Source organism: Ammospiza caudacuta, chromosome 34, assembly GCF_027887145.1.
Source record: "Ammospiza caudacuta isolate bAmmCau1 chromosome 34, bAmmCau1.pri, whole genome shotgun sequence".
In the NCBI taxonomy this organism is placed as follows: Eukaryota; Metazoa; Chordata; class Aves; order Passeriformes; family Passerellidae; genus Ammospiza; species Ammospiza caudacuta.
Window position 1 is genome coordinate 3,983,396 of NC_080626.1, and position 24,576 is coordinate 4,007,971.

Here is a 24,576-nt window from a genome sequence, read left to right on the forward strand (position 1 = left end):
AATCACCCCAAAAATTCGCTTTTTTCACCCCAAAAAATCCCATTTTTACACCCTAAAATCACCCCAAAAATCCGCTTTTTTCACCCCAAAAAATCCCATTTTTACACCCTAAAATCACCCCAAAAATCCGCTTTTTTCACCCCAAAAAATCCCATTTTTACACCCTAAAACCACCCCAAAAATCCGCTTTTTTCACCCCAAAAAATCCCATTTTTACACCCTAAAATCACCCCAAAAATCTGCTTTTTTCACCCCAAAAAATCCCATTTTTACACCCTAAAACCACCCCAAAAATTCGCAATTTTTCACCCCCCAAAAAAATCGCATTTTGCACCCCAAAATCACCCCAAAAAATCGCATTTTCAACCCCCCAAAATTCCTATTTTATATCCCAAAATCACCCCGAAAATTCACATTTTTGCACCTCCAACTCCGTCCAAAATTCACATTTATGCACCCCAAAATCCCCAATTTTTAACCCCATAAAATTGCATTTTACAGCTAAAAATCACCCCAAAAATTCCCATTTTTAAACCCCAAAATTACCCCCCAAAATCGCATTTTTTCAGCCCAAAATCACCCTCAAAATTCGCATTTTACACCCAAAAATCACCCCCAAAACCTCCCATTCTACAGCCCAAAAAATCGCATTTATCACCCCAAAATCATCCCCAAATTCCCATTTTTCTCCTCAAAAAAAATCGCATTTTTACAACCAGGAATTCACATTTTACACCCTAAATTCACCCCAAAATCACCCCCCAAAATTCAGATTTTTCACCCTTGAAATCACCCCCAAAATCGCATTTTTACACCCTAAAATCACCCCCAAAATTCACATTTTTAAGCCCCAAAAATCCCAATTTTTCAGCCCCAAATCACCCCAAAATTTCGCATTTTTACACACCAAAATCACCCTCAAAATTTCCATTTTACCCACAAAAATCGTCCTCAAAATTCAAATTTTTGCACCCCAAAATTGCTCCTAAAAATTGAATTTTTGTACCCCAAAATCACCCCCAAAATTCTCATTATTACACCCCAAAAATTGCATTTTTTCACCCTAAAATCCTCCTCAAAATTTTCATTTTACGCCCCCAAATTTCCCATTTTTGCACCCCAAAATCACCCCCAGAATTAGCACTTCACAGATCAAAATCACCCCAGAAATTCCAATTTTTCAGCCCAAAATCACCCAAAAATTTTGCATTTTTACACCCAAAATTCACCCCAAAAATTCCCATTTTGAACCCTAAAATCACCCCCAAGAAACCCCCAAATTCACATTATTACACCCCAAAAAATCGCATTTTGCACCCCAAAATCACCCTCAAAATTTGCATTTTAAATTCGTATTATTCCAATTTTTCATCCCACAATCGCCCCCAAATAATCGGATTTTACACCCAAAAATTTGCATTCTTCACCCCAAAAACACCTCCAAAAATCGCATTTTGCACCCCAAAATTTGCATTTTTACTCCAAAACTTTTCCTCAAAAATCGAATTTTAACCCCCCCAAAAATTTGTGGTTTACACCCCAAAAATTCACGTTTTAAACCCAAAAAATTCACATTTTTCACCCCGAAACTGCACCGAAAATTTGCATTTTTATACCCTAAAATTGGCCCAAAATTCACATTTTTCACCAAAAAAAAATTCCCATTTCAGCACCCTAAAAATTCCCATTTTTCACCCCAAAATTGCCCCCAAAATTCAAATTTTACACCTCAAAAATTTTCATTTTTCAGCCCAAAATTGCCCCAAAGATTTAATTTAAATGCCTAATTCCCCTGATAATTAATTAATTCAACTTAATTAATTTTTAAAATTCCAAAAAATTTGAAAAATTTCCAAAAAATTCCAAACCAAATAAATAAATAAATCAATAAATGTAAAAATTTAAAAAATTTCAAGGAATGAAATGAAATTAATGGAATTAATTATCCCTATAATTAAATAACACCTGCAATTCAAGAAATAAAATAATAAATTAAATTAAATGTTCAAATATAAAAGAAATAAAATAAAATAAAATACTAAAATAAAATAAAATAATTTTTTAAGTTAATAAAATAAAATGAATTTTTTAAATAACTCATTAAATTAATTACCCCCCCAGCGAGTTAATTACCCTGATAATTAAGGACCATTAATTAATTAAATACAAAAATGAAATGAAATAAAATAAAATAAAATAAAATCAACTAATTAAATTAATTACACCCAAGCGAGTTAATTACCCTGATAATTACTTAACACCTACTAATAAATTAAATTAAATTAAATTAAATCATTTAATTAAAGAAATAAATTAATCAATTAATAAAAATAAAATAATGCTAATTAACAGAATTCCGGGGGTTAATGAAGGCATTAATTAATTAATTAACCCGTTAATTACCGGCCTTGGCCTCGGGCATGGCGGCGGCGGCGCGGGGGGGCCCCGAGTGCCCCCAACCCCCCCCGGGAGCCGCTTAAAACGCGGGAAAACCCGGCCACGCCCACACAGGCCACGCCCACCCTGCCACGCCCCATTAGACCACGCCCAGATGATGTAATCCCCATTAAGCCACGCCCACATCAAACACGTCCGCATGATGTAATCCCTCATTAGGCCACGCCCATATGATGTAATCCCCGTTAGACCACGCCTACGTCAAACCAGGTCCGCATGATGTAATCCCTCATTAGGCCACGCCCATATGATGTAATCCCCCATTAGGCCACGCCCCCTTGTGGGGGGGTGATTCCTGTCTCTCCCCTCCCTCATTGATTCCAATGGAACGTTCCGGCCCCGTCCCCCTCCCGCAGGGAGCCCGATGGAACATTCCGGCCGCGGCTTTTGGGATTTCCGACGGAAATTTTGCAATTTCCACCCCAATTTTTTGGTTTTTTTCCAATTGTTGGAGTTTTCCACTCAATTTTTGAAATTTCCACTCAATGTTTGGGCATTTCAACCCCAACTTTTGGGATTTCCACGCCAAATTTTTTATTCTTCACTCCATTTTTAGGATCTCCACTCCATTTTCTCACGTTTCTACCCCAATTTTTTCAAATTTCCCCCAAATTTTTTCAAATTTCCCCGCAATGTTTTTATTTCCCCCCAGTTTTTTGGCATTTCCACGCCAAGTTCTCCAATTTCCCACCCAATTTTGGGATTTCCTCCCAATATTTTAGGAATTCCTCCCCATTTTTTTAGTTCCACCCCAAATTGGTTCATATTTCCCCTCAATTTTTCCAATTTCCATCAATTTTTTTCCATTTACCCCCAATTTTTCCATTTACCCCCAATTTTTCCATTTACCCCCCAATTTTTCAAGGTTTCCCCCCCCATTTTCCAGGATTTTCCCCCAATTTTTTGGCATTTCCACCCCAAATTTGGAAATTTCCACCCCAAATTTTTCAAAATCCCCCCGATTTTTTCTATTTCCCCCAAATTTTTTCAAATTTCCCCTCAATATTTCAGGATTTCCACCCCAAATTTTCACATTTCCCCCCAATTTTTTCACATTTTCCACCCAGAATTTTCAACTTTCCCCCCAATTTTTTTGCCATTTCCACCCCAAATTTTCGCATTTCCCAGCCATTTTTCCCCATTTTTCGGGGTTTTTTCCCCAAATAAAACCAGCACAGCCTCTCTCGTGTCTAACCTCGTTTATCCCCCAATTTTTGGGGCTCTGGGACCGCGCAGGGCTCGGGGAGGGACCAAAATTCGGGGTCAAAAAAAACCAAAAAAATCCCACAAAGGCCAAAAAAGCCCAACCGGACCGAACCATTCCATTCCTTGGGGGGGGGTCGCTTTGGATTATTCCATTTTTTGGGGATTTCTGCGGCGATCTGGGGGTTATTTACAGCGGGGGGAGGGGCAGGGCGGGGGGGGGGGTTGGGCCCGAGCTCCTTTTGGGGGGGTGGGGGGTTCTGGGGGGGGGTGGGGTTGTCGGGGGGAGGGGCGGCCCCCCCCGCGCGGCGCCGTTTCCGGAAGTACTTGTAGCGCTGCACGTAGGCGCACACCAGGTTGTTCACCTTGACCGGGTTGATCTCCCCGCTGCGGCTGTGGCAGATCTGGGGCCAGAACGGGAAATTTGGGTTAAAAATTCCAATTTTGGGGGTTCTGGGGGGTCCGGGGCATTTTGGGGGATTTTCTGGGGGGGGTTTGGGGGGTTTCTAGGGATTTTTTGGGGATTTTTGGAGGACTTTTCAGGGGTTTTTGGGGATTTTTTAGAGGTTATTTTGAATTTTGGAGGGATTTTTTGGGTGGTATTTATAATTTTGGAGGGATTTTTTGGAGGTTATTTTGAATTTTGGAGGGATTTTTTGGGTGGTATTTATAATTTTGGAGGGATTTTTTGGGTGTTATTTATAATTTTGGAGGAATTTTTTGGAGGTTATTTTTAATTTTGGAGGGATTTTTTGGAGGTTATTTTTAATTCTGGAAGGATTTTTGGGTGTTATTTATAATTTTGGAGGGATTTTTTGGGTGTTATTTATAATTTTGGAGGAATTTTTTGGAGGGATTTTTTGGGTGTTATTTATAATTTTGGAGGGATTTTTTGGGTGTTATTTATAATTTTGGAGGAATTTTTTGGAGGTTATTTATAATTTTGGAGGGATTTTTTGGGTGTTATTTATAATTTCGGAGGGATTTTTTGGAGGTTATTTTTAATTTTGGAAGGATTTTTTGGAGGTTATTTATAATTTTGGAGGAATTTTTTGGAGGTTATTTTGAATTTTGGAGGGATTTTTTGGGTATTTTTAAGGGGATTTTTTTGGGATTTTTTTGGGGGATTTTTTGGGGATTTTTAAGGGGATTTTTTTGGGATTTTTTTGGGGATTTTTAAGGGGATTTTTTGGGGATTTTTTTTGGGATTTTTTGGGGATTTTTTGGTGGGTTTTTTTGGGATTTTTAAGGGGATTTTTTGGGGGATTTTTTTTTATTTTGGGGGTTTTTTGGGGGGGGATTTTCCCGTTTTGGGGGTACCTTGTGCACGGCCTTGCGCAGGATGTCCTTGTACTCAGCCTTGGGGTTTTGGAGGATTTTTTGGGGGATTTTTAAGGGGATTTTTTTGGGGATTTTTTTGGGATTTTTTTTATTTTGGGGGGTTTTTTGGGGGGATTTTCCCGTTCTGGGGGTACCTTGTGCACGGCCTTGCGCAGGATGTCCTTGTACTCGTCCTTGGTGATGTCCTTGCGTTGGTAGAAGGGTTTGATGGCCAACTTGACCTCCTCCACCGCCCGCTCCTGCGTGTGCAGCTTCTTCAGGTACTGAGGGGACACCGGGGACACCAAAGGTCACCAAAGGCCACCAAAGGTCACCAAAGGTCACCAAAGGTCACTGTCCTGGTCACATCCCCCAGCGTGTCCCCAATGTCCTCAAACCCCCCCAATGTCCTCACGTACCAATGTCCCCAAGCCACCCAATGTCCCCGATGTCCCTCGAGTGTCCCCATGTCCCCAATGTCCCCGATGTCCCTCGAGTGTCCCCAATGTCCCCAATGTCCCCAATGCCCACCATGTCCCCAGAGCCCCCAACCTGCCCCCGATGTCCCCGATGTCCCTGTACCTTGTCACTGTCCCCCCCAATGTCCCCTCAGTGTCCCCAACCCCCCCCCCCACTGTCCCGTGCCTTGTCACTGTCCCCCCAATGTCCCCAACCCCCCACATCCCCCAAATGTCCCTCGATGTCCCCAGTGTCCCCAATGTCCCCTCACCTTGTCACTGTCCCCTCTCCCATCACTGTCCCTCCTGTCCCCAACTCCTTCAATGTCCCCATTCCCCCCAGTGTCCCCTCACCTTGTCACTGTCCCCATTGTCCCCATTGTCCCCAGTGTCCCCCCCCTCACCTTGTCACTGTCCCCATTCCCCCCAGTGTCCCCTCACCCTGTCACTGTCCCCAGTGTCCCCTCACCTTGTCACTGTCCCCAGTGTCCCCAATGTCCCCTCACCTTGTCCCTGTCCCCAGTGTCCCCAGTGTCCCCAATGTCCCCTCATCCTGTCACTGTCCCCATTCCCCCCAGTGTCCCCTCACCTTGTCACTGTCCCCATTCCCCCCAATGTCCCCAGTGTCCCCCTCACCCTGTCACTGTCCCCAATGTCCCCAGTGTCCCCAATGTCCCCTCACCCTGTCACTGTCCCCAGTCTCCCCAGTGTCCCCTCACCTTGTCACTGTCCCCATTCCCCCCAATGTCCCCAGTGTCCCCTCACCTTGTCACTGTCCCCAGTGTCCCCCCAGTGTCCCCAGTGTCCCCCCCTCACCTTGTCACTGTCCCCAGTGTCCCCAATGTCCCCAGTGTCCCCTCACCTTGTCACTGTCCCCAGTGTCCCCCAGTGTCCCCAGTGTCCCCCCCCTCACCTTGTCCCTGTCCCCAGTGTCCCCAGTGTCCCCAGTGTCCCCTCACCTTGTCACTGTCCCCAGTGTCCCCAGTGTCCCCCCCTCACCTTGTCCCTGTCCCCAGTGTCCCCAATGTCCCCTCATCCTGTCACTGTCCCCATTCCCCCCAGTGTCCCCTCACCTTGTCACTGTCCCCAGTGTCCCCAGTGTCCCCAGTGTCCCCCCCTCACCTTGTCACTGTCCCCAGTGTCCCCAGTGTCCCCTCACCTTGTCACTGTCCCCATTCCCCCCAGTGTCCCCAGTGTCCCCCCCCTCACCTTGTCACTGTCCCCAGTGTCCCCATTCCCCCCAGTGTCCCCCCCCTCACCTTGTCACTGTCCCCAGTGTCCCCAGTGTCCCCTCACCCTGTCACTGTCCCCAGTGTCCCCATTCCCCCCAGTGTCCCCCCCCTCACCTTGTCACTGTCCCCAGTGTCCCCATTCCCCCCAGTGTCCCCCCCTCACCTTGTCACTGTCCCCATTCCCCCCAGTGTCCCCAGTGTCCCCTCACCCTGTCACTGTCCCCAGTGTCCCCAGTGTCCCCAGTGTCCCCAGTGTCCCCCCCTCACCTTGTCACTGTCCCCCCGGCCCTCGCTGTCCCTCCTGTCCCCGCCCAGCCCGGCCGCTGGGGGCGCCGGGGCCGCCCCTCCCCCCCCCGAGGGGCAGCAGGTACGGGGGGGGGCACCGGGGGGGGGCCCGGGGGGGCCCCGGGGGGGGGCCTGGGGGGGGCCCAGGGGGGGAGGGGCGGCCTTGCTGTGGCTCAGGATCTGCAGAAAATAAAAACAAAACAAAATAAAATAAAATTAAATTAAAAAACGTTGGAAATTTTGGGGAGGGGTTGTCCCCCTCCAGTGTCCCCTTGTCCCCCCCCCCCCAATGTCCCCCCCACTCTGGGTGTCCCCATGTCCCCTCCAGTGTCCCCCCGTCCCCCCCCCCAATGTCCCCCCACCCTGGGTGTCCCCAGTGTCCCCTTCTCATGCCCCCTCCAGTTTGGGGGTTCCCACGTCCCCTCCCCCACGTCCCCTCCTGGTTTGGGTGTCCCCACGTCCCACCCCTGGTGTCCCCCCACTATGTCCCCATGTCCCCCTCAGCGTCGCCCCCCCAATTTAGGGGTCCCTGTGTCCCCCCCACTCTGAGAGTCCCCCCTGGTGTCCCCCCCAATGTCCCTCCTGGTGTCCATCCCATGTCCCCACGTCCCCCCCAGCGTCCCCTCCCCGTGTCCCCTCGGTGTCCCCCCATGTCCCCTTCTCGTATCCCCCCCAGTTTAGGGGTCCCCGTGTCCCCCCCGGTGTCCCCTCCCCGTGTCCCCCCCCGGTGTCCCCCACCTGGTTGGTGGCCTGGATCAGCTCCTGTGCCTTGGCCCTGCTGGCCAGGTTGGCCTCCTCCATCTTGAACAGCAGCGCCGTCACTGCCGGGAGGGGACACCCCAAAAACGCCGCGTTAACCACCGAGGGACACCCCAAAATGTCCCCAAAAATGTCCCCAAAAACGTCACCTATGTGCCACCAAAATCCCGCAAAAACATACCCAAAAATGGTCACCCGTGTGCCACCACAACAGCCCCAAAACGCCACCTTACCCACCGAGGGACACCCCAAAAATGTCCCCAAAATGTCCCCAGAAATGTCCCCCATGTGCCAACACAACCCCCCAAAAACACCCCACTAAACACCATGGGGACACCCCAAAAATGTCCCCAAAAACGTCCCTAAAAATGTCACCCGTGTGCCACCACAACACCCCAAAAACGCCCCATTAACCACCGAGGGACACCCCAAAATGTCCCCAAAATGTCCCCAAAAACATCCCTAAAAATGTCACCCGTGTGCCACCACAACCCCCCAAAAACACCCCATTAAACACCATGGGGACACCCCAAAATGTCCCCAAAAATGTCACCCATGTGCCACCACAACACCCCAAAAACACCCCATTAACCACCGAGGAACACCCCAAAAATGTCCCCAAAAATGTCCCCAAAATGTCCCCAAAACGTCCCTAAAAATGTCACCCGTGTGCCACCACAACACCCCAAAAACGCCCCATTAACCACCGAGGAACACCCCAAAAATGTCCCCAAAAATGTCCCCAAAATGTCCCCAAAACGTCCCTAAAAATGTCACCCATGTGCCACCACAACCCCCAAAAAACCTCCCCTAAAACGTCCCCAAAAGATCCCCAAAAGTGTCACCTGCCTGCCACCACAACCCCCCAAAAACCATCAGGACACCCCAAAACCACCCCAAAACTGCCCCAAAAACATCGGGACACACCAAAACCCCTCAAAAACCTCCCCAAAAGTGTCACCCATGTGCCACCACAACCCCCAAAAACATCCCCAGAAATGTCAGGACACCCCAAACCCCTCAAAACCTCCCACAAAACCCCCCCCAAAACCATCAATACACCATAAAACCACCCCAAAAACCATCAATACACCCTAAAACCACCCCAAAAACCATCAATACACCCTAAAACCACCCCAAAACCCCCCTAAAAAACTTGGGGATCCCCCAAAAGCGCCACGTCCGTGCCAGCACGCCGCTGGGGGCGCAGTCCACACCGCCCTGCAGGCTCCATACCCCCAAAAAACCCCCTGAAACCCCCCCCAAAACCCATCAAAACCACCCCAGAAACCCCCCTAAAAAACATCGGGACACCCCAAAATGCCCCGAAATCCCCCCAAAAGCGCCACGTCCGTGCCAGCACGCCGCTGGGGGCGCAGTCCACACCGCCCTGCAGGCTCCATATCCCCAAAAACCTCCTGAAACCCCATCAAAACCACCCCAAAACCCCCCAAAACCCCCCTAAAAACTTGGGGGACACCCCAAAATCCCCCTGAAATCCCCCCAAAAGCGCCACGTCCGTGCCAGCACGCCGCTGGTGGCGCAGTCCATGCCGCCCTGCAGGCTCCATACCCCCAAAAACCTCCCGAAACCCCATCAAAACCACCCCAAAACCCCCCTAAAAACTTGGGGACACCCCAAAATGCCCCGAAATCCCCCCAAAAGCGCCACGTACGTGCCAGCACGCCGCTGGTGGCGCAGTCCACGCCGCCCTGCAGGCTCCATATCCCCAAAAACCTCCCGAAACCCCATCAAAACCACCCCAAAACCCCCCAAAACCCCCCTAAAAACTTGGGGATCCCCCGAAATCCCCCAAAAGCGCCACGTACGTGCCAGCACGCCGCTGGTGGCGCAGTCCACGCCGCCCTGCAGGCTCCACGGCCCCGGCGGCGCCGTCCCCGCCGTCCCCGCCGCCGCCGCGGCCGCTCTGCCCGGCTCCTCCTTGCCCTCGCTCCGGCTGTCGGCCTCGGGGTCCCCCTCCGGGGGGCTCCCCCGGCCCCCGTGCCCTCGGTGCCCGGCCCCGGGGGCGCCGCCCCGGCCCCCTCCTCGGGCAGGAAGGACACGTCGGGGGTCTTGCAGCTGCTGTCCCACCGTCTGCGAGTCCGGCGTCAGCTCCCGCTCGGGCCGGCGCGGCCGCGGCGCCCGCGGCGGATTTGGGGGTGACGGCGGCGGCCGGCGACGGGGGGGCTCGGAGGTTTCGGGGTTCCCGCGGCGGATTTTTCGGAGCCCGACCAGGCGGGGTCGGGTTTGGGGGGCAAACGGAGCGGGGGGGTGGCGGCGCTCTGGCTGTCGGCTTTGGATTTCTTGAGCGCGCCGCCGCCGCCGCTCTTCACCTTGGTCTTCCTCTTCTTCCTCGCCTCGCCCTTGGCCTTGACCTTGACTTTCTTCACGCCCCCCTTGATCTTGGGGGGTTTCACCTTGCGGGGTTTCGCGCCGCCATCGCGGGCTTGCCCCCCGTCGTTTTTGGGCGTCGCTTTTTCCGCTTTTTCCTCGGATTTCAGGAACGCCGCGCGGCTCTCGGCGTCGCGGGCGAATTTCACCCCGATCCCGGCGCCGGTGCCGCCGGTGCCGCCGCCTCCTCCGCCGTCCTTGGCCGTGCCGGTGCCGGTGGTGGTGGAGCTGACGCCCTCGCGGATCAGCACCGACACCTTGGACTGCAGCTTCACCTTCCTGGGCAGCGCCGCGGCCGCTTTGGGCGCCGCCGCCTCCGCGCCCTCCTTGTGCCCGCCGCCCGTTTTCCCTTTCCTGCTTTTCTCCCGTTGCTTCTCTTTGCTTTTCCCGCTCTCGGCCGCGGCGGGCTCGGCGTAATCCTTGAATTTTTTCTTGTATTTCTCCCTCCCCGCCGGCCTCTCCTCGGGGCGGCTCCGTTTCCTCTCCTTCTCCTTTTTCCCCGTTTCCGCCGCCGCTCTCACCTCGGTTTTCCTCGCCGGGAACTCGGCGTGCTCGCGGTCGGAGAAGCCCTCGAAGCTCAACCCTTCGGAATCGTAGAGCACCTCCCGCTTCGGCTCCGGCGTGGCGGCGCGCCGGCTCACCGTGATGGTTCTCTTGATGGCGAACAGATCCGAGTCGTTCAGCTCCTGCACCGAGGGCGGCACCACGCGCCGCCGCGACGCCTCTCCCTTCTCCGCCGCCTTGCCGTCCCCGCCGTCCCCTCTCCGCGAGCCGCGGCGCTCCCGGGACCTCGAGCGCTGCTTCTTCTTCTTCTTCTCGCCGCGGTGCTTCTCCTTGTGCCGCGAGCGCCCGGAGCTGCCCGAGCGCCGCCGCCGCCGCTTCTCCCGGGAGCGCGAGCGCCGCGACCACGAGCGCCGGCGCGACCGCGACCGCGACCCGCGGCGCCGGTGCCGCTCCTTGGACTTGGGCGCCGGCTCCGGAGCCTTCTTGGCGCCCGCCCAGGCGCCGCCGGAGCCGCCGCGTTCCCGGGACCGCTTGGATTTTTTCCGGGACGCGGCCGACGGCGAACGCGGCGACGGCGGAGCGCGGAGCCGGCGCTGGCTGAGGATTTTCCTCCTCAGGTCCGAGCCGCCGCCGCCGCCGCCGGCGCCGTTGCCGCTTTTCCAACGCGGATCCGGCTGGGACTCGGCGCCGAAATCGGCTTCTTCGTCGGAATCGGCGTGGAGCGACAGAAAATCGTCGCCGCCCTCGGGGAGACGCGGCGCTCGCGGCTCCGGAGCGCGGCCTCGGGCGGCGCCGGCGTTGGCGGCGCCTCCGCCGCCTCCTCCGCCTCCTCCGCCGCCTCCGGCGCCGCCGCGGAAAATCCTCAGCGGGCTGAACCTCTCCTCCTCCGGCTGCACGATCTCCCCCTCCTCGATCTCCGAGTCGCCCGGCGTGCCCCACTCGCGGCGCCCGCGGTGCCGCGCCGGTTTCGGGGTGGCGCCGCGGGCTTGCGGCGCCGCTGCCGCCGTGGGGTTTTGGGGCGCTTTGGGGTTCCCGGGCGTCACCACCTCCAAGGAGAGCTTGCCGTCGAACTTGGGGTGCGCCTCGCTCTCGGCGCGGCCTTTGCCGCCCAGATCCACCACGAAGACGCGGCGGCGCGGCTCGGGCGCGGCGCGGCGCGGCTCGGAGCCTTCCTCGCGCTCCTCCTCGTCCTCCTCCTCCTCGTCTTCGTCCTCATCCTCCTCCTCGGGCAAGGTGGAGTCGGCGCCGGGGGGGTTCGGGGGCGTTTTTGGGGGTTCCGGATCCTTCTCGAAGTCCTGGCTCAGGCTGTTGTCGTCGTAGATGCCGGCCAAGGTCTCCGAGATGCGGCTGATGCTGTGGGACACGTCCGGCAGCAGCGCCGGTGCCTCTTCCTCCTCCTCCTCTTCATCCTCCTCCTCATCCTCCTCCTCCTCTTCCTCCTCCTCCTCCTCCTCCTCTTCCTCCTCCTCCTCCTCCTCGGGGCTGGGGCTGCTGCGCGACGAGCTGGGGTTGGAGCCCGTGGGGTCGAAGGGGTCGTACTTCTGGTCCTGCCGCCCTTCGGCCTCCTTGCCGGGCGAGGAAGAGGAGGCGGCGCCAGGATAACCAAAATCCGGGGGGGCTCCTCCTCCTCCTCCTCCTCCTCCTCCTCCTGCTGCCGCTGCCCCCAGCGCCGGGTTCTCCTCGTCCGTGGGGTGGAACGGATCATAAATATCCAGGGACGGCGAGCGGGGCCGGGCCGAGCCGGGCCCGGGGGCGGCCGAGGAAGAGGAGGCGGACGAGGAGGAAGAGCGGGAGGAGGAGGAGGACGAGGAGGAGGAGGATGACGAGGATGAGGAGGATGAGGAAGAATCGGCCTTTTCGGGCGGGTGGGTGCGGCCGGGCTCGTCGCGGCTTTGGGGCGGGGGCTGCTGCTGCTGCTGCTGCGGTTGCTGCGGGGGTCCCGCCGGGGTCCCCCCGCCCGGAGCGGCCGCTCGGGGCCCCCGGGGGCGGCGGGGCCGGCCCGGCGTGGGGGGAGGGGCGCGGCGGGTCCGGTGGGGGAGGGGAGGGGCCGGGGGGGTCCCGGGGGGGGGGGCAGGGGGGACCCCCGGGCACGCGCCAGCGGCGGGAGGAGCAGCCGGGCAGGCGGCCTGGGGGGACACGGACACACAGGAGCGGTCGGGGGGCGCGGGAAGATGCCACCAAAAAAAAAAAAAAAAATCACATTTCTGCTTAAATACCACACTTCCAGCCCAAACGTCCCGTTCCCACCCTAAGTGCTGTACAGCTGCCCCCGAAAAACCCAGTTTTCACCCAAACTCCACGTTTCCAGCCAACAAATCCCGTTTCTATCTAAATTCAAAACTTCCAGCCTGAATTTCCCGTTTCCACCCTAAATCCTATAAAGATCCCATCAAAATATCCCATTTCCAGCCAAAATCCCATAAAGATCCCATCAAAATATCCCATTTCCACCCTAAATCCTATAAAGATCCCATCAAAATATCCCATTTCCAGCCAAAATCCCATAAAGATCCCCCCCCCAAAATCAGCACAAAACTCCCCAAAATACCCCCCAAATCCCCTAAAATACTCCCAAAATCCCCTAAAATACCCCGCAAATCCCCTAAAATACTCCCAAAATCTCCCCAAAATCCCCTAAAATACCCCCAAAATCCTCTAAAATACCCCCAAAATCCCCTAAAATACCCCCCAAATCCTCTAAAATACCCCCCAAATCCCCTAAAATACTCCCAAAATCCCCTAAAATACCCCCCAAATCCCCTAATATACCCCCAAAATCCCCTCAAACCCTCCCAAAATCCCCTAAAATACCCCCAAAATCCCCTAAAATACCCCCAAAATCCCCTAAAATACTCCCAAAATCCCCTAAAATACCCCCAAAATACCCCCCAAATCCCCTCAAACCCTCCCAAACCTCTTCAGAACCCCCCCAAATCCCCTCAAATTGCCCCCCAAAATACCCCCGAACCCTCCCAAAACCACCTGGAAATTCCCCCAAAACGCCCCCAAAACGCACCCGAATCACCCCAAAAATCCCCAAATCCCCCTGAATTCGCCCCGAACCCCTCCCCACCTGCTTTGGGGGCGCTCCAGGGCCGCTCCCTGCGCAGGAGCCCCGAGGCGGCCGCCAGCCCCCCCAGATCGGCCACGCGAACCTCGGCCACCAACTCCAGCTCCTCGTCCGGGGGGGAGCCCTCGCTGCGGGGAGCCCCAAAAGTGGAGAAATGCACCCCAAAAATGGAGCCATGGACCCCAAACACTGAGCCCAAAATGGAGAAATGAACCCCAAAAATGGAACCATGGACCCCAAAAATGGAGAAATGGACCCCAAAAATGGAACCATGGACCCCAAAAACCCCCCCTGAACCCCAAACACTGAGCCCCAAAAGTGGAGAAATGCACCCCAAAAATGGAGCCATGGACCCCAAACACTGAGCCCAAAATGGAGCCCTGAGCCCCAAAAATGGAGAAATGAACCCCAAAATGGAGCCTTGAACGCCAAAAATTGACCCCAAAAATGGAGAAATGGACCCCAAAAACCCCCATGGACCCCAAACACTGAGCCCCAAAAATGGAGAAATGGACCCCAAAAATGGAACCATGGACCCCAAAAACCCCCCCTGAACCCCAAACACTGAGCCCCAAAAGTGGAGAAATGCACCCCAAAAATGGAGCCATGGACCCCAAACACTGAGCCCAAAATGGAGCCCTGAGCCCCAAAAATGGAGAAATGAACCCCAAAATGGAGCCTTGAACGCCAAAAATTGACCCCAAAAATGGAGAAATGGACCCCAAAAATGGAACCATGGACACCAAAAATGGAGAAATGAACCCCAAACACTGAGCCCAAAATGGAGAAATGAACCCCAAAAATGGAACAACGGACCCCAAAAATGGAGAAATGGACCCCAAAAATGGAACAATGGGCCCCAAAAATGGAGCCATGGACCCCAAACACTGAGCCCCAAAAATGGAACAATGGACCCCAAAAATGGAGAAATGGACAACAAAAATGGAGAAATGAACCCCAAACACTGAGCCCAAAATGGAGAAATGAACCCCAAAATGGAGCCATGGACCCCAAAAACCCCCATGGACCCCAAACACTGAGCCCAAAATGGAGAAATGAACCCCAAACATGGAGAAATGAACCCCAAAATGGAGCCCTGAACACCAAAAATTTACCCCAAAAATGGAGCCATGGACCCCAAAGACGGACCCCAGAATCCCCTGAGCCCCAAAAATGGAACCATGGACCCCAAAAATGGAGAAATGGACCCCAAAAACACCCCTGAACCCCAAACACTGAGCCCAAAATGGAGAAATGAACCCCAAAAATGGAACAATGGACCCCAAAAATGGAGAAATGAACCCAAAAATGGAGAAATGAACACCAAACACTGAGCCCAAAATGGAGCCCTGAGCCCCAAAATGGAGAAATGGACCCCAAAAATGGAACAATGGACCCCAAAAATGGAGAAATGGACCCCAAAATGGAGAAATGGACCCCAAAAATGGAGAAATGGGCACCAAAAATGGAGAAATGGACCCCAAAAATGGAGAAATGAACCCCAAAAGTGGAGAAATGAATCCCAAAAATGGAGGCATGGACCCCAAAACCCCCCCTGAACCCCAAACACTGAGCCCAAAATGGAGCCCTGATCCCCAAAAATGGAGAAATGAACCCCAAAAATTGAGAAATTAACCCCAAAAATGGAGCCCTGAGCCCCAAAAATAGGGCCCTGAACCCCAAAAATGGAGCCCAAGAGGGAGCCCTGAACCCCAAAAAGGGACACTGGGATCCTGGGAATTCCCTGAACCCCAAAAAGGGACATAGAAACTTCCCCCCGAACCCCAAAAATGGAGCCCTGGCCCCAAAGATGGAGCCCAAAACTGGAGTCCTGAACCCCAAAAATGGAGCCTTGTACCCCAAAAAGGGGCCCCAACACCCCCCTGTAATCCCAGAAAGGCACCCCAGGGTTTGGGGGATTCCCTGAACCCCAAAAATGAAACCCTGCAGTTTTTGGGGTCCCTCTCCATTTTTGAGAACCCCCCCCCAATTTTTTGATCCCTCCCCCATTTTTTGGATCCCCCTCACATTTTTTTGGGGTCCCACTCCCCAATTTTTGGGGTCCCCCGATTTTTAGGGCGTTCCCTTTCCATTTTAGGGTCGCCCCTAACTTCGGAATCCCCTCAATTTTCTGGGTTCTCCCTCCAATTTTTGGGGTGTCTCTCCCCAACTTTAGGGTCCCCCCGAATTTTTGGGGGTCCCCCCCAAAATTTACACTTTGAGTCTCCCCAATTTTTGGGATCCCCCTCCCCCCAATATTCTGACTTCTCCCCCCAAATTTCTGGGGTCCCTCTCCCCATTTTTGGGGTCCCCCCTTGTTTGATCCCCCTCCCATTTTTTGGGGTCCCTTCCCCCCATTTTTGGGTCTTTCCCCCCAATTTTTGGGCTCTCCCCCCATTTTTGGTTTCCCCTCCCCATTTTTGGGTTCCCCTCCCCATTTTTGGGTTCCCTCCCCCCAATTTTTGGGGTATCCCCCCCCCCAAATTATTTGGGGGATTCCCCCCCCAATTTTTGGAACCCCTCCCCCAGTTTTTGGAGTCCCCCCCCCCTCAAGTTTTGGGGGGTCCCCCCATTTTTGGGTCCCCTTCCCATTTCTGGGAATTCCCCCCCCCCGCATTTTGGACCCCCCCCCCAATTTTTTTGGTTTCCCCTCCCATTTTTGGGATTCCCCTCCCCCTCAATTTTTGGGATTCCCCTCTCCCCAATTTCGGGGTCCCCTCCCCATTTTTGGGATCCCCCCCCCCTCAATTTTTGGGATTCCCCTCCCCAATTTCGGGGTCCCCTCCCCATTTCTGGGAATTCCCCCCCCCCCCCCCCCCCCCCCCCCCGCATTTTGGACCCCCCCCAATTTTTTTGGTTTCCCCTCCCATTTTTGGGATTCCCCTCCCCAATTTCGGGGTCCCCTCCCCATTTTGGGGTTCCCCCCCCCCCCCCCCCTCACCTGCTGAGCTGCAGCTGCTCCAGGGCCCCCCCCGGGCCCCCCATGGGCTCCCAAACCTGGGGGGAAACGGCGTCAGCACAGACTGGGATAAACTGGGATATACTGGGATATACTGGGAGGGACTGGGAGGGGCTGGGATATACTGGGATATACTGGGAGGGGCTGGGATATACTGGGATATACTGGGATATACTGGGAGGGACTGGGAGGGACTGGGAGGGACTGGGATATACTGGGAGGGACTGGGATGGACTGGGCTGGACTGGGATGGACTGGGATAAACTGGGAGGTGACTTGGAGTGAACTGAGATGTACTGGGAGGAACTGGGATGGACTGGGAGGGACTGGGAGGGGCTGGCATGAAACTGGTAAAAACTGGGAGGGCACTGGGATGGACTGGGATATACTGGGAGAGACTGGGATGGACTGGGATGGGGATTGGGAGGGACTGGGATATGCTGGGTTATACTGGGAGTGAACTGGGAGGGACTGCAAAGTGAACTGGGTATACTGGGAAGGACCGGGATGGACTGGGAAGGGCACTGGGATGTGACTGGGATGGACTGGGATATACTGGAGTGAACTGGGATATACTGGGAGGGACTGGGAAGGGACTGGGGGGGACTGGGAGGGAACCAGGAGGGAACTAAGAAGGACTGGGAGGAACTTGGAGGGACTGGGATATACTGGGATATACTGGGAGAGACTGGGATATACTGGGAGGGACTGGGATATACTGGGATAGACTGGGAGGGACTGGGAGAGACTGGGAGGGACTGGGAGGGACTGGGAGGGACTGGGGGGTACTGGGAGGGGATTGGGATGGACTGGGATGGACTGGGATATACTGGGAGGGACTGGGAGGGAACCGGTTTATACTGGGAGGGACTGGGGGGTACTGGGAGGGGATTGGGATGGGACTGGGAGGGACTGGGGGGACTTCAGAGTGAACTGGGATATACTGGGAACGACTGGGAGGGGACTGGGATAGACCGGGATGGGAAGGGGATAAACTGGGATATACTGGGATGGACTGGGATGGACCTGGAGTGACCAGGCTGGACTGGGAGCAACTGGGATGGACTGGGAGGGGAACTGGTGTGCACTGGTCACTGACTGGTGTGCACTGGTGTGCACTGGTCACTGACTGGTGTGCACTGGTGTGCACTGGTGTGCACTGGTCACTGACTGGTGTGCACTGGTGTGCACTGGTGTGCACTGCTCTGCACTGGTGTGCACTGGTGTGCACTGGTGTGCACTGCTCTGCACTGGTGTGCACTGGTGTGCACTGGTGTGCACTGCTCTGCACTGGTGTGCACTGGTGTGCACTGGTGTGCACTGGTGTGCACTGCTCTGCACTGGTGTGCACTGCTCTGCACTGGTGTGCACTGGTGTGCACTGGTGTGCACTGCTCTGCACTGGTGTGCACTGCTCTGCACTGGTGTGCACTGGTGTGCACTGGTGTGCACTGCTCTGCACTGGTCACTCACCGGGCCGCCCTCAGGCCGGGGTCCCCAACACCAGCGCTGCCGGGGGGGCTTCAGGGGGGGCTCTGGGGACACACAGGGGACAGTGGTGACAATGGGGACATTGGGGACACCCAGGGGACACCCAGGGGACACCCAGGGGACATCGGGGACCCCCCTCAGGTGACACAGGGTGACATCAGGCCCGCCCAGGTGACACTGGGACACCCCCAGGTGACCCAGGTGACATTGGGAGACCCCCCAGGTGACACAGGATACCCCCCAGGTGACATTGCGTCCCCCCAGGTGACCCAGGTGACACTGTGTGTCCCCTCTCACCTTGTCCCCAGGTGACAGTGAACAACCCCCAGGTGACACAGGTGACATTCGGAACCCCCCAGGTGACACTGCCCCCCCCAGGCGACCCAGGTGACACTGCCCCTCCCCCCAGGTGACACCGTGTCCCCCCCAGGTGACAATGAACAGCCCCAGGTGACCCAGGTGACGCTGTGACCCCCCCCAGGTGACCCAGGTGACGCTGTGACCCCCCCCAGGTGACAATGAACAGCCCCAGGTGACCCAGGTGACACTGTGACCCCCCAGGTGACCCAGGTGACGCTGTGACCCCGCAGGTGACAATGAACAGCCCCAGGTGACCCAGGTGACGCTGTGACCCCGCAGGTGACAATGAACAGCCCCAGGTGACCCAGGTGACGCTGTGACCCCCCCCAGGTGACAATGAACAGCCCCAGGTGACCCAGGTGACGCTGTGACCCCCCCCAGGTGACAATGAACAGCCCCAGGTGACCCAGGTGACGCTGTGACCCCCCCGCTGACCCTGTGTGTCCCCTCTCACCTTGTCCCCAGGTGAGGGCGCCGCTGAGCAGGCGCTGCAGGGCCTTCTGTGGGGGAGGGGAGACACCAAACCCATTGGGGGGGGCCCAAAATATCCCAAAACCCCCAAAATAGCCCAAAAATAACCCAAAATACCCCCAAAATAACCCAAAATACCCAAAAATAACCCAAAATACCCCCAAAATAACCCAAAATACCCAAAAATAACCCAAAATACCCCCAAAATAACCCAAAATAGCCCAAAATACCCAAAAATAACCCAAAATAGCCCAAAATACCCAAAAATAACCCAAAATACCTCAAAATAACCCAAAATAGCCCAAAAATAACCCAAAATACCCCAAACCACCCCGACCTCCCCCCCGGCCCCTCCCAGTCTCACCAGCAGCCCCAGGCTGCCCCCCAGGCTGCCCCCAGTCCCTCCCAGTACAGCCCAGTACAGCCCAGTACAGCCCAGTATAGCCCAGTACAGCCCAGTACAGCCCAGTACAGCCCAGTACAGCCCAGTACAGCCCAGTACAGCCCAGTATAGCCCAGTACAGCCCAGTACAGCCCAGTACAGCCCAGTACAGCCCAGTATAGCCCAGTACAGCCCAATACAGCCCAATACAGCCCAGTACAGCCCAGTACAGCCCAGTATAGCCCAGTTTATCCCAGTCCATCCCAGTATATCCGAGTCTCACCAGTCCATCCCAGTCCATCCCAGTATATCCCAGTATATCCCAGTATATCCCAGTCTCACCAGTAGCCCCTGGCCGCCCCCCAGTCCATTCCCAGTCCATTCCCAGTCCATTCCCAGTCCATTCCCAGTCCATTCCCAGTCCATCCCAGTCTCACCAGCAGCCCCTGGCCGCCCCCCAGGCTCCCCCCAGTCCCTCCCAGTATATCCCAGTATATCCCAGTCTCACCAGTAGCCCCTGGCTGCCCCCCAGTCCATTCCCAGTATATCCCAGTCCATCCCAGTATATCCCAGTATATCCCAGTATATCCCAGTCCATTCCCAGTCCATCCCAGTATATCCCAGTATATCCCAGTCCATCCCAGTCCATTCCCAGTCCATCCCAGTATATCCCAGTCCATCCCAGTCCATTCCCAGTCCATCCCAGTATATCCCAGTATATCCCAGTATATCCCAGTCCATCCCAGTCCATTCCCAGTCCATCCCAGTCCATTCCCAGTATATCCCAGTATATCCCAGTCCATCCCAGTCCATTCCCAGTCCATCCCAGTCTATCCCAGTCCATTCCCAGTCCATTCCCAGGCCATCCCAGTCCATCCCAGTATATCCCAGTCCATTCCCAGTCCATCCCAGTCCATTCCCAGTATATCCCAGTCCATCCCAGTCCATCCCAGTATATCCCAGTCCATCCCAGTCCATTCCCAGTCCATCCCAGTCCATTCCCAGTCCATTCCCAGTCCATCCCAGTCCATTCCCAGTCCATTCCCAGTCCATCCCAGTCCATTCCCAGGCCATCCCAGTCCATCCCAGTCCATCCCAGTCCATCCCAGTCCATCCCAGTCCATTCCCAGTCCATTCCCAGTCCATCCCAGTCCATCCCAGTCCATCCCAGTCCATTCCCAGTCCATTCCCAGTCCATCCCAGTCCATTCCCAGTCCATCCCAGTCCATTCCCAGTATATCCCAGTCCATTCCCAGTATATCCCAGTCCATCCCAGTCCCTCCCAGTCCATCCCAGTCCATCCCAGTCCATTCCCAGTCCATTCCCAGTCCCTCCCAGTCCATTCCCAGTCCATCCCAGTCCATTCCCAGTATATCCCAGTCCATCCCAGTCCATCCCAGTATATCCCAGTCCCTCCCAGTCCATCCCAGTCCATCCCAGTCCATCCCAGTCCATCCCAGTCCATCCCAGTCCATTCCCAGGCCATCCCAGTCCATCCCAGTCCATCCCAGTCTCACCAGTAACCCCTGGCCGCCCCCCAGGCTCCCGTCCTGCTCGGGGGGGGCTCCCGGGGCCGCCCCTCCCCCGCCGTCCTCGCCCGGCCCCGCCGGCTCCTCCCCCCCCCGCGGGGGCTTCTCCTCCTCCTCCATGGGCGCCGACGGCCTGCAAGGGAAAGCACTTGGGACCCCAAATCTGGGGGCTGCACCCCAAAACTGGGGTTTGGTACCCAAAATTGGGGTCTGAGACCGCAAAATGGGGATTGGTACCCCAAAATTGGGGTTTGGGACCCCAAAACTGGGGGGTTGCACCCCAAAATTGGGGTCTGGGACCCAAAAATGGGATTCTGTACCCCAAAAATGGGGGTTTGTAACCCAAAATTGGGGTTTGGCACCCAAAAATGGGATTTTATACACCAAAATTGGGAATTTGTACCCCAAAATTGGGGTCTGGGACCCCAAAATTGGGATTCTGTACCCCAAAATTGGGGGGTTGCACCCTAAAATTGGGAATTTGTACCCCAAAATTGGGGTCTGGGACCCCAAAATTGGGGTTTGGGACCCAAACATTGGGAATTGGTACCCCAAAATTGGGAATTGGTACCCCAAAATTGGGATTTTGTACCCCAAAAATGGAGTCTGCTACCCCAAAAATGGATTTGGTACCCCAAAAATGGGATTCTGTGCCCCAAAATTGGGGGTTTGTACCCCAAAATTGGGGTTTGGTACCCCAAAAATGGCATCTGAGACCCCAAAAATGGGATTCTGTACCCCAAAATTGGGGGTTTGTACCCCAAAATTGGTGTTTGGTACCTCAAAACTGGGGGATTGTACCCCAAAATTGGGGTTTGTACCCCAAAATTGGGGTCTGGGACCCCAAAAATGGGGTCTGGGACCCCAAAATTGGGGGTTTGTACCCCAAAATTGGGAATTTGTACCCCAAAATTGGGGGTTTGTACCCCAAAATTGGGATTTTGTAACCCAAAAATGGGGTCTGGTACCCCAAAAATGGATTTGGTACCCCAAAAATGGGATTCTGTACCCCAAAATTGGGGGTTTGTACCCCAAAATTGGGGTCTGGTACCCCAAAAATGGCATCTGGTACCACAAAAATGGATTTGGTACCCCAAAAATGGGATTCTGTACCCCAAAAATGGGGGTTGGTACCCCAAAATTGGGAATTTGTACCCCAAAATTCGGGTCTAGGACCCCAAAATTGGGAATTTGTACCCCAAAACTGGGGTTTCGTACCCCAAAACTGGGGGGTTGTACCCCAAAATTGGGGTTTGTACCCCAAAATTGGGGTCTGGGACCCCAAAAATGGGAATTTGTACCCCAAAAATGGGGTTTGTACCCCAAAAATAGGAATTTGTACCCCAAAATTGGGATTTAGTATCAAAAAATTGGGGGTTGTACCCCAAAATTGGCATTTTGTACCCCAAAATTCAGATTCTCCACCTGAAATTGGGGGTTTGTACCCTAAAAAATGGGAATTTGTACCCCAAATTGGGATTTTGCACCTCAAAATTGGCATTTTGTACCTCAAAATTGAGATTTTGGACCCCAAATTGGGATTTTGGACCCCAAATTGAGGGTTTGGACCCCAAATTGGGATTTTGGACCCCCAAATTGGGATTGTGTAGCCCCAAACTGGGGTTTAGTATCCAAAATTGGGATTTTGTACCCCTAAGTTGAGAATTTGTACCCTAAAAATGGGATTTGGTACCCAAAATTGGATTTTTCTACCCCAATTTCTCCCTGTGGTCGAATTCCCAAAATTTTCCCAGCCTAAATTCTCCTTTTTTGTCTCAAAATCTCAAGTTTTGCCCTAAAATTCTTCTTCCTGTACTGAATTCTCACCTCAAATTCCCTCAATTCTGTTCCAAATTCCACCTCAGTTCCCATTTTTACCCTAAAATTTTTAATTCCCACCCCAACATCCCAATCCTAAAATTCTCCTCCCTCTTCTAAATCCCCCCAAATGTCCCAAATCCCACCTCAGTCCCCATTTCTACCCCAAAATTCTGAATTTCCCCCCAAAATCCTCAATTCCCACCCCAAAATTTTCTTCCTTGTCCTAAATCCCCCCTAAATATCCCAAATTCCACCTCAGTTCCCATTTAAACCCCCAAAATCCTCAATTTCTCCTCAATTTCTCCCCAAAATCTTCAACTCTTGCTCCAGAATTCTCCTCCTTTTACAAAACCCCACCCCAAATCCCACCTTTGTTCCTCACTTTTACCCCAAATTCCTCAATTTCCCCCCAAATCCTGATTTCCCAAATCCCCAAACGCCTCCCCTCACCCCAAATCTCCTCTTTGACCCCAAACCCCTTCTAAAACCCCCAAATCCTCTTTTTCTACCCCCAAATCCCTCCTAGAACCCCAAAAATCTTAAATTTTCTTCCCCCGAATCCCTCCCGAAACCCAAAATCCCCCATCCCACCCCAAATCCTTCTTTTCTTACCCCAAATTCCTCCCAGAACCCCCAAAATTCCCAATCCCACCCCAAATCCTTCTTTTCTTACCCCAAATTCCTCATTTCACCCCAAATCCATTCTAGAACCCCCAAATCCCCTCCCTGCACCCCAAATCCTCCTTTTCTTACCCCAATTCCCTCATCCACCCCAAACCCCCCCAATATTCCCCCAAAGCCCAAATCCATCCCCAAAACCCCAAATCCCTTCAATATTCCCCAAATCTCCCCCAAACCCCCTCAAAAATCCCCCAAACCCCCTCAATATTCCCCAAATCCCACAATCCCACCCTAAACCCCCTCAATATTCCCCAAATTCCCAAATCCCACCCCAAATCCCCTCAATATTTCCCAAATCTCCCCTCAATCTCCCCCAAACCCCCTCAATATTCCCCAAATTGCCTCAATCTCCCCCAAATCCCCTCAATCTCCCCCAAACCACCCCAAATCCCCACAACGTCCCCCTAATCCCCCCTTTTCGGCCCCAAATCCCACCCGAAACCCCCTCAATATTCCCCAAATCCCCCAAATCTCCCCCAAATCCCCTCAATATTGCCCAAAACCCCAAATCCCACCCCAAATCCCCCAAATCTCCCCCAAACCCCCTCAATATTCCCCAAATCCCCCAAATCTCCCCCAAACCCCCTCAATATTCCCCAAATCCCCTCAAATCCCCCAAATCTCACCCCAAATCCCCTCAATCTCCCCCAAACCCCCTCAAATTCCCAAATCCCACCCCAAACCCCTTCAATGTCCCCCAAACCCCCTCAATATTCCCCAAATCCCCTCAATGTCCCCCAAACCCCCTCAATATTCCCCAAATCCCCTCAATCTCCCCCAAACCCCCTCAATATTCCCCAAATCCCCCTCAATTCCCCTCAGCTCCCTCCTCCCCTCACGCCCCCTCCCCATCTCCCCCCGCCGACGCCCGCCCCCCGAATCCCCCCCAAACGCCGCCGTTCCCGCCCCAAACCCCCCCGAACCCCCTTTTCTCCTTTCTCCCCACCCCGAACTTCCCCTCACGGCCCCCGTCCCCATTCCGGACCCCCTCAGGACCCCCCAAATCCGCCCCAAATCCCCCCGACCCCCACCCGGGCCCGGCCGCCATTTTACCGCGGCTCCTCCGCTCCCTCCGCTGGGGGGCGTGGCCGCGCGGTGCATGACGGGTAGCGCCGCCCACCGGGTGGGAGGACCCGCGCCGCGCGCCGTTGCCGGGCGACGCCGCCAGCGTGGCCACGCCTCCACGATGTAACCGCGCCTCCAT

General features: G+C 54.4%; 2 protein-coding genes across 2 annotated transcripts in view; both read right to left on the reverse strand.

Annotated features, from left to right (window-relative positions):
* Nucleotides 1-2,448, reverse strand: part of MYBPC2 (myosin binding protein C2) — a 40,437-nt gene extending 37,989 nt beyond the window's left edge. Inside the window, exon 1 of the mRNA XM_058822793.1 lies at nucleotides 2,404-2,448. Within this exon, the coding sequence (XP_058678776.1) occupies nucleotides 2,404-2,422 (19 nt within the window). The 5' untranslated portion in view covers nucleotides 2,423-2,448. The remainder of the gene's footprint in view (nucleotides 1-2,403) is intronic.
* A 1,193-nt stretch (nucleotides 2,449-3,641) lies between these two features.
* Nucleotides 3,642-24,576, reverse strand: SCAF1 (SR-related CTD associated factor 1). Its single transcript, XM_058822719.1, is given in 12 exon segments — nucleotides 3,642-4,064; nucleotides 5,136-5,264; nucleotides 6,938-7,135; nucleotides 7,694-7,776; nucleotides 9,544-9,829; nucleotides 9,832-12,735; nucleotides 13,683-13,807; nucleotides 16,621-16,676; nucleotides 18,100-18,172; nucleotides 18,943-18,988; nucleotides 20,859-21,003; nucleotides 24,404-24,576. Coding segments are annotated over 12 exon segments (4,635 nt in total). The 3' UTR covers nucleotides 3,642-3,647.